This window comes from Mus musculus, chromosome 17 (assembly GCF_000001635.26).
Source record: "Mus musculus strain C57BL/6J chromosome 17, GRCm38.p6 C57BL/6J".
Classification (NCBI taxonomy): Eukaryota; Metazoa; Chordata; class Mammalia; order Rodentia; family Muridae; genus Mus; species Mus musculus.
In genome coordinates, this window is record NC_000083.6 from 36,540,506 (window position 1) to 36,553,604 (window position 13,099).

The 13,099-nt window shown below is 42.1% G+C and overlaps 1 protein-coding gene across 1 annotated transcript; it reads left to right on the plus strand.

The window, feature by feature from the left end:
• The first annotated feature begins 6,569 nt into the window (after positions 1–6,569).
• Positions 6,570–9,768, plus strand: H2-M11 (histocompatibility 2, M region locus 11). The gene is made up of 6 exons (NM_177635.2): positions 6,570–6,642; positions 6,884–7,153; positions 7,408–7,683; positions 8,231–8,506; positions 8,635–8,745; positions 9,490–9,768. Exons 1-6 carry the CDS (start codon positions 6,570–6,572, stop codon positions 9,492–9,494), a joined length of 1,011 nt encoding a protein of 336 aa, NP_808303.1. The 3' UTR covers positions 9,495–9,768.
• The last annotated feature ends 3,331 nt before the right edge of the window (positions 9,769–13,099 follow it).

Consider the following 13,099-nt stretch of genomic DNA (forward strand, 5'->3'; position numbering starts at 1 on the left):
GTCAACAGTAGCCTGACCTATCCTTTACCCACACTCAGGATAATTTTCACCTACTGCTTGCCTCCCCTACATGAACACTGTCTCTTGTGACTCTCCAAAGAAGTTTTCCTAATTGTTCCATCCAACTCATAATCCCCAAGGTTGATTTGCAGATTGAACCTTTTTGTAGTTCTCTGACAGTTTCTGTAGGTAACGTTTACTATTTTTATATAAGAGCCCTCATCAAATTCCAGCTAGATTTGGAGATAATGCAGATACCAGGTCTCTCAAATGGGAGAACTTGGGGGGATCCAGTTGAGTCAAAGCAGAAATGAAGAATTCTGAGTGATGTAACCCTGCCAGCCTGAGCCCTATCTCCTCTGTACAGAATGCATTCCTTCCTGAACTCTGCACTCACACATGTGGTTGTAGAGCTAAGATCAGAAGGGTTCAGGGAACAGGGGTCCTCAATTTTCTATAGAGTACAGGCTTCACTTTTTAACCTTCATCTGCATTATGTGATTAATGTCTCTAGAAATTACTAATAGGAGGTAGAGACATGGGAACTTGGGTACTGGAAGGATTACCTCTTGAGAACTAAAGTCTGCCTCCTCATTCTAACTCAGCTCTTGGGTCTGGAATCCTAGAAAGAGTGTCTCGGGACAAGTTGCTTGCCCTGGCCCTTGACCTCCTGACCTGAGTCACAACTGCCTTTCGAGTTTCACCTCAGGGACCAATATGTCTGTAATTCTAGATCATTTTACTCTCAAGACATCTATACATACTTAGAACTTCTGTGTATCTCCGAGGTCAATTTTGTTTGTGTGGACTATATAGTCACTTCATAGTGACTATGTTGGGATCTTAATTTTAAGAGCCTTATTTTGTTGAAGATAATACAAAATAACTGCCACCTGTGATCAAAATAGCTCTTGTGGATCCAAGGGGAGATGTTCCTATTAGAGGAGACTTGCAGTTTTTATAATTCCGAGACTTGTGATTTTCATCAGGTTAGTGTTTCCCCAAAGACCTCTCTTATTTTTTCTAATGTCAGTGCAGGCATTGCAGGACCACGAATAGAGTCCAGCTTACTGTTGTGTAACTGCTCCCATGTGCAAGATCAATCTGTGCCTGAATATAAAATTCATCCTGAGAGTGACTTCCTAAAGGCTTGAGGTCTATGCTCCTAATCAATTTTAATGAACTCCATTTATTATTAATATGACCTTGATAGCACCTCAACACTGACACAGAGTCTTATGCATTTGTAAATCATCCATAGCACCATTAGTAAGTGAATTTCCCCCAAACCATTTTCCTGTATGTTAGATTACTTAGCTTACTTGCTTTTTGACTCTCTCATGTGTTATTTCTTCCTGATTAGCCTGTCCTCAGGGTCCACTTCTTGTGGCCATGTGTTCATAATCCATCTGACCTAATAGAGACCTTCTCCTCTATCTATATTCTTCTTTCCCCTCTTTTTCCTCCTTCCTCTTTCTCTCATCATGGTCCCTCCATGTTACTCTCAGCCCTGAGTAACATGGTAATGGTGAAAACACGCCTACCACTAATATCCCAGGTAATTGGCTGTAGCCACTTTGAATTAAAGAATAGCTTTAAATTGGGGAACAAGTTTACACAACAGAGACTGGTTTACCTAAAAGTTCCCTCCTCAGGGGACGAGGAGATCTTGGGTGACAGTATTTGCATTTAGCAAAAAAATTAGCATTTGAATATACAGCATCACCAGTCCAACATCAACTATGTAGCATCCAAGATGCCAGTCCTTGATACCTTGTCATAGAAACATCACATGGAGTGTGAATCTGGGGCAGTGAAAGGTGAGCCTCTGATCATGCTCAAGAATTGACCCTGGTCTTCTGTGTGTGTGTGTGTGCTAAGAGCTTAGGATAGCATATATACCTATAGGAACAACAGGATGGAGAAGAAAGCTTTGTAGGCTGAACCCTCAAGTAGAGAAGGGAAAACCAGGACACCCCTACTGACATAAGGGAATGTGGAAAGCTGACCCCAAGTGTCCTCTCTGGGACTGAGAGTAAGTGCTATGTGTTCTTGCTGAGGGACTATAGGGTTTGCAGGGAAATATGATCCTAGTCTTACACAGGTAGCAGCCACACGTGCAGGAAGGATCAACCTCACGCTTCAGAAATCTTGCCTCTTCAGGAGACTCTTCTGCTAGGAGGTTCTCCTTAAGGAAAGTGGAAGAGGTTTTCATGTAGATGACTCTCTTCCAGGCCTCTGCGATCCAGAAGGGAAAGCAAGAAAAAATTCTGATGTGTGTTTTAGGGCCCCAAATATCGTCTGTCTTGGTGAATGTTTCATGAGAACTTGAGCAGAATCTCTATGAATCTGGCATTGCATATAAAAATCTAAGCATCTCAGAATGTTGGTTGGTCTTATAACATTATTTATTTCAACTGCAGCTCTCCTTATTTTCTGTCTGCTGTGCCTTGTTCTGTAGACCACACTTAACACAGGGTATCTTTACTTTATTTTGAATAGTTTCCAGTTCCATAAAAGGTGATTGGATGCTTTAGTGACTACTATGAAATCCATGAATTTTATCAACCAGTATTGCCCAGTTTGCTTATTACATATGGTTTTCTTTCTTTTCTTTTTTTTAAACATATGATTTTTCTTACATCAACCTAATTTATTATGAAATTCAAGTACTTCTTGAGATTTATGTGGATTGGTATTATCATAGTAAACCTACGTACACCATATACTATTTGATTTTTAATTTGCTCATTCAGTTTTTAGTGATTTACTTTGGAACAAGGCCTCAATATTTATCCCAGGTTAATATTGCACTAGCAAGCATCTGGTTGACAAAACCTATTCTTTGCTGGCACTGGAGACATGATAAAACACCTATTGCTGTCAGAAACCAGGCTTTGACTCTAGCAATTTTGAAAGAATACTACAGGGATCTTTTGTGTGACAATAACAGACACTCTTTTTAATAGTCTTATTCACTTGAAAATTGAATACAATGACATGTCCCATACACAGAAATGAGATCATGTACCATTCCTCTTGAAACCAGAATCTAAACATCTCTGGATAGTGCATCAGACTCAGGTGGGACAGGGTGAATGTTGACACCAGAGAATAGCACAGACAATGGGTAAGGCCCTAAAAGTACTTGATCTCTTTCTTCACATAAACTAGAGTAACAGGTGTATCAAAACAATAGGGATTAGGAGATAGCAAGATGCCACAGGTGGAAAGGGACAAGGTGAAAGCCTGGTGGACCCAGTTTGATAGTTCTTCCTGGATTTAAACTTGATTGTATCTGGAATGATATATAATCTAGAAATGAAGGGCACATCTTTGATCCAGATCTTGAAGCACAGTGGCCCTGAAAAGTTAGAACTCGTATGAAATAGTATATGCCTTTAATCCCATGAGACTGAGGCTAACATACCTCTCAGTTCAAGGCTGGGACACAGCAAGTTCCACATCCAGGCATGGTTGTACCCACATTTAGTCTAAGTTATACCTTCTTCTAGAGGCCTATATAAGGACAATGGAAGGAGGAAGTCTCAATCTTCTTCACATGCTAGCACTTACTCGCCAGCACATCTTTTGCAGCTTACTTCTTCAGGATTCTAGCTTATACAGAAGACCATATGACACATCTAGCCTCATGGGACTGAACAACTAGTATATTCTTCATCTTTCTAGTCACAGATGTTGGATTAGTTAGACTGCAGCTTGTAAGTCATTGCAAAAAAAAATCCATATATGTAGCTGTAGATGATGTATATGTGAATAAATTGTGTGTGTGTTTTGTGTGTGTCATAAGTTTTATTCCTGTAGAGAACCCTGAATAATACACCAGGAGACAACTGTGCTAAGCCCAGGCCTTGCGTGACTTAACACCAAAACCAGTGTTCTATTTGCAAAGAATTTATTACAACAAGCACAAAATTCATATGAATCTGAGCCTTTATTTTCTCCACAAATGTTACTCATCTTCATGATATGAGTCAATCACACAATCTGACAAGACGTTTCAAAGCCATATACAAATGCTTTATTAAATCAAGAAGCACGAAGTTGCAGCTCAGTGAAAGTTAAAGTTCAATCAGGATGGAGGTTTCCAAGTCTTGTCTGTGATGGAGCATGAGAGATAACAGAGGAACACAATGTAAGGGTGGAGATGGAGTTTGTTGCTGCCCATGACCTCTTACATAGTGCTTGGAAGACATATACATAGTCACAGTCAGAAGTAGAAAGAGAAGGCACCAGGTCTTGAAGCCACATTGGAGGAGAATTCAGAACAGATATTGTACGGCTGGAATATTAAGGCATCTGTCTTAAAGCCCTGCAAACAAAAAGCACAGGAATAAATGTGTTTAAATGGTGACATACTGAACAGCACATCACATGCTCACACTATATTAATTTCAAGAATTCCCATACTACAGGATTCTCTCCTCTGTTCATCTTCCTCCTGAAATCCAGGCCCTTGGGTATCTTCATTTAATGCTGTAATAGAAAGCTGGACATCCTAGGAACTTTATCTCCTATTAAAAAGAGAATTGAGTCCAAGTCAAATCCATTGACAATAGAACTAAATGAGTATATATAGGGTGGCTATGATTCCTCATGGGCTTCTTTCTGTATTGTTTTAAGTTGAGCAGGAAATAGCCACCACTGTTACTATTATCAAGACAGAGCATAGCTGTCTCTTGTTTTACTCTTGGAAATAAACCCTTTTATTAGAGCTCATGGAGGTAGTAGGATCCAGAGGGCCTAGAAAAAATTCCCAATTCTTATCTCAAATAAGTTTCCAGAAATGTGACTGCAGATTCAGATAAACAAGATGGAAGACTGTACATGAAGAGGGATAACTGGCTGCCTGGGTTCCTATTCTAAGTAGGAAATTTCCCTCTGACTTCTGAGAGCTGAGCATCAAGTCTCTGCCACTTCTGTCATTGCTGCTATGAATGTGTGCACTATTCTCTTTATGTTTCATAATGGAGTTAATGTCAGCACATAAGCCCCAGGCTAAATTAGCAACTGTGTGGAGGGAATCTGCTGTCATGTGTCAGGTCACATACTCAGCTCAAGTTTTAAATCCCCATGTAGATGTGAACTAAGATTCATTCCATCCTTTGTTTACTTTTAGTCCTTCTCTTATGTATCAGAAAAGTCACCACTGTTCCCATAAGCAGGGCTCTAAGAACCAGAGAAGTCACAATAGCCATGGATGGGAAGGTGCACGTTGGCAGCTCTGAAAAGGGAAGGGAAAGAAAGCAAGTGTGAGTTCTCTGACCTCCAGCTCTCATTCTTTACTCCAATCTAGTTCTCCCAAAGGATTCCCACTCTCTCTGAATGGTCTCTGTGCACACACCTTGTCCTTTCTCTATCCCAGGGTGATGTGCTCAGGCAGCCCCTCATGAATCACAGGACATCTGTATCTCTGCTCTTCCCCAGGGCATTACCAAGCTGCCTATATCTGGAAGGATCCACTCCCTGCAGGCCTGGTCTATACCACCTCCATGTCCTGATTCTGCTTGTTCCCATAACTCTGCCAGGTTAGGGTTGATTTCAGTTTGGTAGACATTCAGGGCCTCAGCACCCAGCACCTCAGGGTGATTTTTTTCTGTCATTTCTGTCCCTAGGATTTGCATGTACTTTAAGCATGTCTGAGGGAAACAATTGAAAATTTAGAGCATTTTGCAGTCTTCCTGAGGATCCATCAGTGATCAGGTTACCTTTTTATAAATGGACAGGAGAGTTGGCTTGAAAGAGGGGTGCCAACACCACACAGTAATATATATTTAGGGTATGGGTGGGGCAATATGGAAAGTTTGAGCATCAGCATGAAGCAGAACAGAGGATATGCTGATCTCTCTCTAGGGATATGGACTTCTCATACTGACCGGGTGAAGATGAAAGACTCAGAAACATTGGAGTCAGACTACAGAGTTATCGTGCATGGACATGGAGCAGGTTTGAGAGAGTTCATGGTTCAGAAAGCAAATGGAAGGACCTGCTGTTTAATTGACAGCTTGAACTGTCCTGAATGAAGGTTTATCCCTCTGGGACTTATCCTCAGAAAACAGGAGCTGCAGTCTTAGAGCACATGGGGGATTTTCTGTCCACACCTCTTCTAAACAAAATTACCTTCCCACAGCCCAACTGTGAGAGGAATGACTTCCCACATTCAAACTCCAGATAAGTCTTCACATCTTATGCATAATCTATCCCCTCCCACAGTTGTCTGATCCTCTCAGCTCTCTTCCCAACTGTAATCCAAGTTGTCAGGTCTCCATTCATTGAGATATAATTGGGGCTAGTGATGTCTAAGAATTCTAAGAATCCATAAATGGAAATCCTCTCGTGGCAGTGCATCTGAGCAGTATCTGAGCTGCAAATGGATGACCCTAGAGAGTTCTCTTCCAGGCATTCATTTTTCCATCACCAAACCCCAAAGGCCTCTATAACTACCTTTGGGAATTCTTAAGACAAACCAATCAGGCTCCTCCTTTCAAGATTATGAAATGAACAGATAATAGCAGACTCTGTGTCTCCATCTCCACTCTTCAAGCAAGATGAAGACCTTTGTTACCGAGGCTCTCTTCCTGCTGCTGCAGGTTCTGTTGGCCATGACCAGTCATCCAGATGGTGAGTGGGGTCGTCCATAGAAAAAAGACCCACCTTAGCAAACAAAGAAGTGCATCTTTAGGGGTGGAGCACCAGGAAACTCTATATTATCCCTATCCCAGCCAGAACCTAGATTTGCTTTACCACTTTACATCCTACTCCTGCCCCTTGTTTCCTAATCCTACTTATCCCTGGGGTTTGTATTGTGGAACACCAGAGGGTCCTCTTGTGGGGTTAACATCTAAAGACTCACTATACCTAGGTACCCACTTTTTTGGCTTTTTCCAAACTCTCTTCACCTTGCCCTGGATGCCTAAGCCCCAATTCATCAGTGTTGGTTTTGTGGATGATATACAGTTTGAGAGATTCAACAGCAGAAGAGATGTTCAGAGGACAGAGCACTGTGCACCATGGAAAGATCAAAAGAAGCCAGAGTATTGGAAGGATAACACAGACCTCGTTCTGAGCTATTTTCAGGATTTAACAGAGATACTGCAAAGGATGCTCAAAATCTACAACTACAGTCTAACTGGTGAGTAAGTCTATTCAGAAATTCCAAATTTCCACCTCTCCAAGGGCCTGATCCTGGTCTTCATGACCATGTTTTTCTCCTGGAAAAGGTGACCCATGGCTCAAGGGAGCCATAGGACACTGTTCTGATTTGCTATCCACTTAAGACCAAATTACAGTCCACTTAGAAAGGGCATATGGAAGAGACCATTTCTCTGCAGGGTCCTATCAATTGTTTGGGCTTGTTGGAGTGTCTGAAAGTGGGTTCTTGTTCAGGATATCACACAATCCAGAGAAGGTATGGCTGCTATATCCTGCCTCGAGGGTATTTCAGAAACGGATTCTTTGAAGTAGTCTTCAATGACCATGATTCCATCAGGCTGAATGAGGACCTAAGCACTTGGACCCCAGTGGGCAAGTTTGCAGAGATTCTCAGAGAAGAGTGGGACTCATCAGGTTTTACACAAAATGTGAAGAATTTCCTGGAGGTTGAATGTGTGGACTTATTCCTCACAGAGCTGGAATATGGAAAGGAGATTTTGCTGAGAACAGGTAAGGACAGAAACTGCCCCATCTGTTCCAACACAGGAGCTCTGGGATGCTGAAACACTAACTCTGTCTTTCATCAAAAGGGAAATATGGCTTGTGGGTTTCTTGAATCAACATGAAGGAGGGACTCTCTCTAGTGTTAAGCATTCTCTTAGGAGAGATCATTCTGTGAACTAAGCAGCAGTTCCTTCAATGTACTTTGTGAACCATGATATCTTCCAGGCCTGTTCACTGTGTGTTTAAAATGAATTTGAGGCCTATCCTCAGTGTCTTTGAGTCTTTAATCTCCTCCCATTAAGAACCAGAATGCAATTCTCCTACCAGGAGATACAGCATTTCCTCCTCTGTACTGGCTCATGTTGATTCCAAAGCATTCCAAGGAATAGACAACCACACCCATATCTTCAATTTAGGTTGCTGTGTGGGGTTGACACCTCTTCCTCAAGCTAACTTTACTATCCATTCACACAAAGTTACATATGCGTTGATTGTTCCCCTAGGAAAAATGCCAAGTGTCTTAAATTTCCGATTGTTCCCCCCCCCCCCCCAGATATCCCCAAAATACATGTGATCCGTAAGGTCAGACCTGATAAGAAAATCACTCTGAGGTGCTGGGCCTTGAAATTTTACCCTGCTGAAATCACCCTAACCTGGGAAAGGGACAAAAGCAATCAAACCCTGGACATGGAGGTCACGGAGACCATGCCTACAGGGGATGGAACCTTCCAGAAGTGGGCAGCTGTTGTGGTACTTTCTGGAGAAGAACATAGATATAAATGTCATGTGAATCATGAGGGGCTGCCTGAGCCCATCACCCTGAGATGGGGTAAGGTCTGGAATTGAACATAGACATGGTTCTGAGAGAGTGGGAGTGCTCAGGGAGAGCTACAGCAGGGACAAAATAGAGGGCTGAAGGTAGGGTCTTCACTCTGTTTCCCTTCATTTCCTTCCCAGTGCCTCCTGAGCCCACCATTTCCTTTATGCATATTGTTATTGTTGTGGTTCTTGGAGCTCTGCTTATGGGAGCTATGATGACTTTGCTGATATGGAAGAGGAGGACTAGAGGTAAGAAATGGTCAGGGACTTAGTTCATGTCTCCAGGGAAATAACAAGCCTAAGCTGTGAAAATGCCCTGCCACAGGAGAGCAGATTTCATCCACATAACTGCAGTTCATACAGGGCAGATGTGCTGAGAGTAACTTCATTGCCAATCATAAAGAACATAATAAACAGAATAATTACATTGACAGAGATGTCAGAGATCTTATTCTCAGTGCTCAGGTGTCAAAGAGACATTCCCTATTTAGAGTAAACATCCAGGGTTCCAGACATCACATTTCATGGACAGGTTTCCATCATGATTATCTGGATCTGGAGATACAGTTCTGTACACTTCTCTTACATAAAGGCCCGGAGATTCTTCTAGGCCACCTTCACCCTGCTGCCTCTATGACATCTAATATAAGAGCATGCTTCCAGGTTAAATAGGAAACAGCTATGTTCAATCTAATCAGTAATAAAAGTTGTGACACAGCCATGGGAAACATATTGATATAGAAAAGAACACACTCAGTTTTGCTTTGCTTGCCACAGTGAGATGAAATTCCTTGGATGTCCAGCTTTCTGTTACAACATTAAAAAGAGACACACTAAAGGTCCTGGTATGCACCAGAGAGAGGGACAGAGCATAGAATCCTGAGGAATGGGGACTCCTGGGGTTGGGTATCTATGAGAGAGTGAGGAGCTGTTGTGTATGTCATCATTTAATGATACATATCTGTGTTTCTTCCTTATTCTTTTTACCTACAGGTTAAGACAGATGTGGTACAGAGCCATTAAACACTGTTTCTGGCTTCTTCTCCCATGGTGCCTTCTCTTTCCACATCTGACTGTGACTATGTGTCTGTCTCCTCTGAACACAGTGTAAGCAGCTCACAGGAAGAAGCCCCATCTTGACTCTTATTGTGTGTTTTCCTCAGTCATCTCTCATATTCCCACACAGGCAGGACTGGGAAACCTCCATCCCCAATTGGAATTTATCTTTCACCAACCTAGCATCTCATGCTCCTGTCTTTTCTTAACTATTAGCTTATGTTCTTGCAACTTCTTGGCAGATTGTTTGATTGATGTCATTAAAATGAGTAAAACTTGATGACAAAATAAAGCTCAGACCCTCATGAAATTTGTGTTTTCTGTGCTAAATCCGTTGCCTGTATGGCATTGGTTACAGTGTGGAGTCAAGGGAGCCCTGGGCTGTGCACAGTTGCTGCTGGTTCCACCTGGGCTTTCACATTGTTGCTTTCCTCCGGAATAATTTTCCTGTCTCCTAATACCAATCTTTCAGTGTACCTGTTCCTCTGGGTCATGTGATCCAAAGGTCTTAGGCAGTTTTCAGCCTTGTCCATGGTCTGTGATGTTCTCTTGGGTGAACAGTCAGTCTGTTCAGGCTTTAGCCTGATGTTAAATCAGGAGAAATTTAGATTATTGTTTCAACTTGAGTTATACTTGTTCTCAGTTTTGTGTATGAGTTTCGTGTCCTTGTCTTTTTTTGTCAACTGTCAGTGACAATATTAGGAAATTTTCCTGTCAAGTAACACAGATCATCTCTCTGCTATTCTGTCAAAGACATGAGAGGTAAAACCTGGTTTCTGATAGCCTTGGGTAGTATAACATGTCTGACAAATCCACAGAACTCAACTTGCCAACATGATGTTTAAAAGTTCAAGATCAACCTGAACTATATACTGAGGACATGTTCTAAAATAAATTAAAAACTTAAATGGTATTTTGTAGATATAGCTCTACTATTTTAATATCAATTAAAAGAAAGCAGAATTAATATTTGCTTTTCATATATGAAGAAGCTTTAGTATAAATAAAGTCATGTGGAATAAACTTAAGGGCTCAGCCTACATACCCCCTTCTCTATCCTGATTCTCCATTAGGTGTCCATGCTAACCTAACCTAGTCCCCCCACACATAGAGGTACAAGATGCATCCTTGATCATGATCAGGGCTCAGTTGTCACTGTGCTCATATTAACACTCCATGTGGTATTTACAGGACAAGATACCCAGGCATGGCCTTTGGAGTGCTATTTTGAACTCATGCTCTTCAGAAAAGAATGTGACCCATAGGATGAGATTCAGATTCTGTGAATGGACAGATTTGTCCTGAAAATGGCAGAAATAAAAGAAGGCTACCTTGGGCTATGGTCACATTCTTCCCATGTGCTTGTGATCTCAGCTATGTTATTAGAACTGAAGAGAGGTCTTTGAGGAACCACTGGCCAGATGAAAATCTTATCCCATGTGGGAGGGAGATGAAAGCAATCAGAGGAATGGGGAGTGAAAGAGGGATCTGGGTGGGAAAGGGGACAAGGAGGGGAAGTGGGGGGAATGACCAGGTATTGGGTTGGGGGAAAAAAACTGAAACTGTGAGAAACAGCAGATAGAATGGAAACAGGCATGCTCAGGAGGTAGGAAGTAGGGGGACCCTCCAGAATGTTCTAGAGACCTGGGAGGTGAGAGACTCTCAGGATCCAAAGGAGAGACCTTGGATGAAATGCCCTCCATTGGGGAGAGAGAACTTGTAGAGCCCACTTCCAGCAGAAAGACAGGGCATCAAGTGAGGAGGGGTGCCATTCTACAGCCAAAATCCCTGACCCATAATTGTTACAGAACTACAGGGATTAAAAAGGAGAAGAGCCTGAGAAAAATGAGGTCCAGTGACAGATCCAATATGGGATCCAGCTCCCAGGGAGGCCTCAAGGCCTGTCACTATTACTGAGGCTATGGAGTGCTCACAAAAAGGGCTCTACCATGATTGCCCTCTGACAGACCCAATGAGCAGCTGAAAGTGTCAGATGTAGATATTTACATCCAACCAATGGACAGAAGTTGCTAAACCCTGTGATTAAAATAGGGAAAAGCTGGAAGAAGCTGAGGAGGAGGGCAATCCTGTAGGAGGACCAGCAGTCTCAATTAATATGGACTGCCTAGATCTCTCAGAAACTTGACCACCAACCAGGCAGCATACACCAGTTGATATGAGGCCCTCAACACATATCCAGCAAAGGACTGCAAGGTTTGGATTCAGTCAGAGACAATGCACCTAACCTTCAAAAGACTGGAGGCACCAAGGAGTAGAGAGGTCTGCTGTGGTAGGGGCTGGGGGTTTGGGGACATCCTCCTTGAGGTAAGGGGTGGTAGGAGGTATGGGATGTTGACAAGTCAGAGGGTGGACTATGACAGGCATTAAATCTAGAATGAAAAAAAATGAAATAAAATTTTAAAATAAGAAAATCATAGGGATAAAAAAATAAAAAATAATTCAAGACCCTATTAATAGGCACAAGTATCCATGGATCCTCAAGACTTGTTTTGATCCAGTATGAAATTATTATGTATCATTTTCAATAAAATAAGGGTCATAAATTTCTGTTCATAACATAGTATGGATAAATATAGGTGACAGAAGGCAATATACCTTGGGAATACAGAGAGATTGTAAATATATATAATTATTATATTATATATAATTAGAACAAAATGGTCTAGCATTGCTGGCATGTTGATCCCCACGTTTGGACTCAGGAGAAAGTTGTGACTCAAACCAGTAGGACATAGATAAGGGTAAGGCCACTTGTCCCCACACACTAGGCCCAGGAAACTGGACCCAAGATTTAGGTTGTAGTAAGGAGGTAGGTTCTACAGTTACCCATCTCAGCATGTGCTGTGGATTTGGTTTAATGCTTGGATAATATTATTTGGGTTACCAAAATTACACTGGAATGCGTATGTCTGCATGTAATACACTGAAGGTCTATGCCTCTCATTGGCTGTGATTGGTAAATAGAATTGCCAGTGGCCAACAACTGGACAGGGAGACAGAGGCAGGATTCCTAGGATTTCCAGAGAAGGAAGCAGGAGGAAGAGGAGGAGCTACCATGTCAGGAAGGAGAAGGTCCAACCCTGAGAAGTGTAGGACAGATGTACAGAGACTGCCAACATGAAAAAGTCGGGAATTAGGCCTAGGAGGTCTGCAAGCCTGAGTCCAGGGTAGCAAAGATAGAATATGGATTTCAGTAAGTAATAGTTCAGAAGTATGTGAGGGGAGCCACTAGCAATGTGGAATTTTGGATGTGGCTCATTGAGCTGTTTAAGGCAAATTAAAATAGAAGGCTGCATGTGTGTCTTTTATTCATAAATTCAGAGAATGTGAGCAGTAGCAAGGATCTCCTTCAGGTAGAGCTGGGGAGATTAGAGCAGAACCACACTATAGAAATAACCATGTCTGTCATTCCTATTGGCAATACCTAGAGACACCAACTCCCCAATGACCATGAAGGTGATAAAGTGAAGAGAGACAAGTCCTGACTCAGCTTGTAGGCATAAGCAAGAGGAATCCATTGACCTTG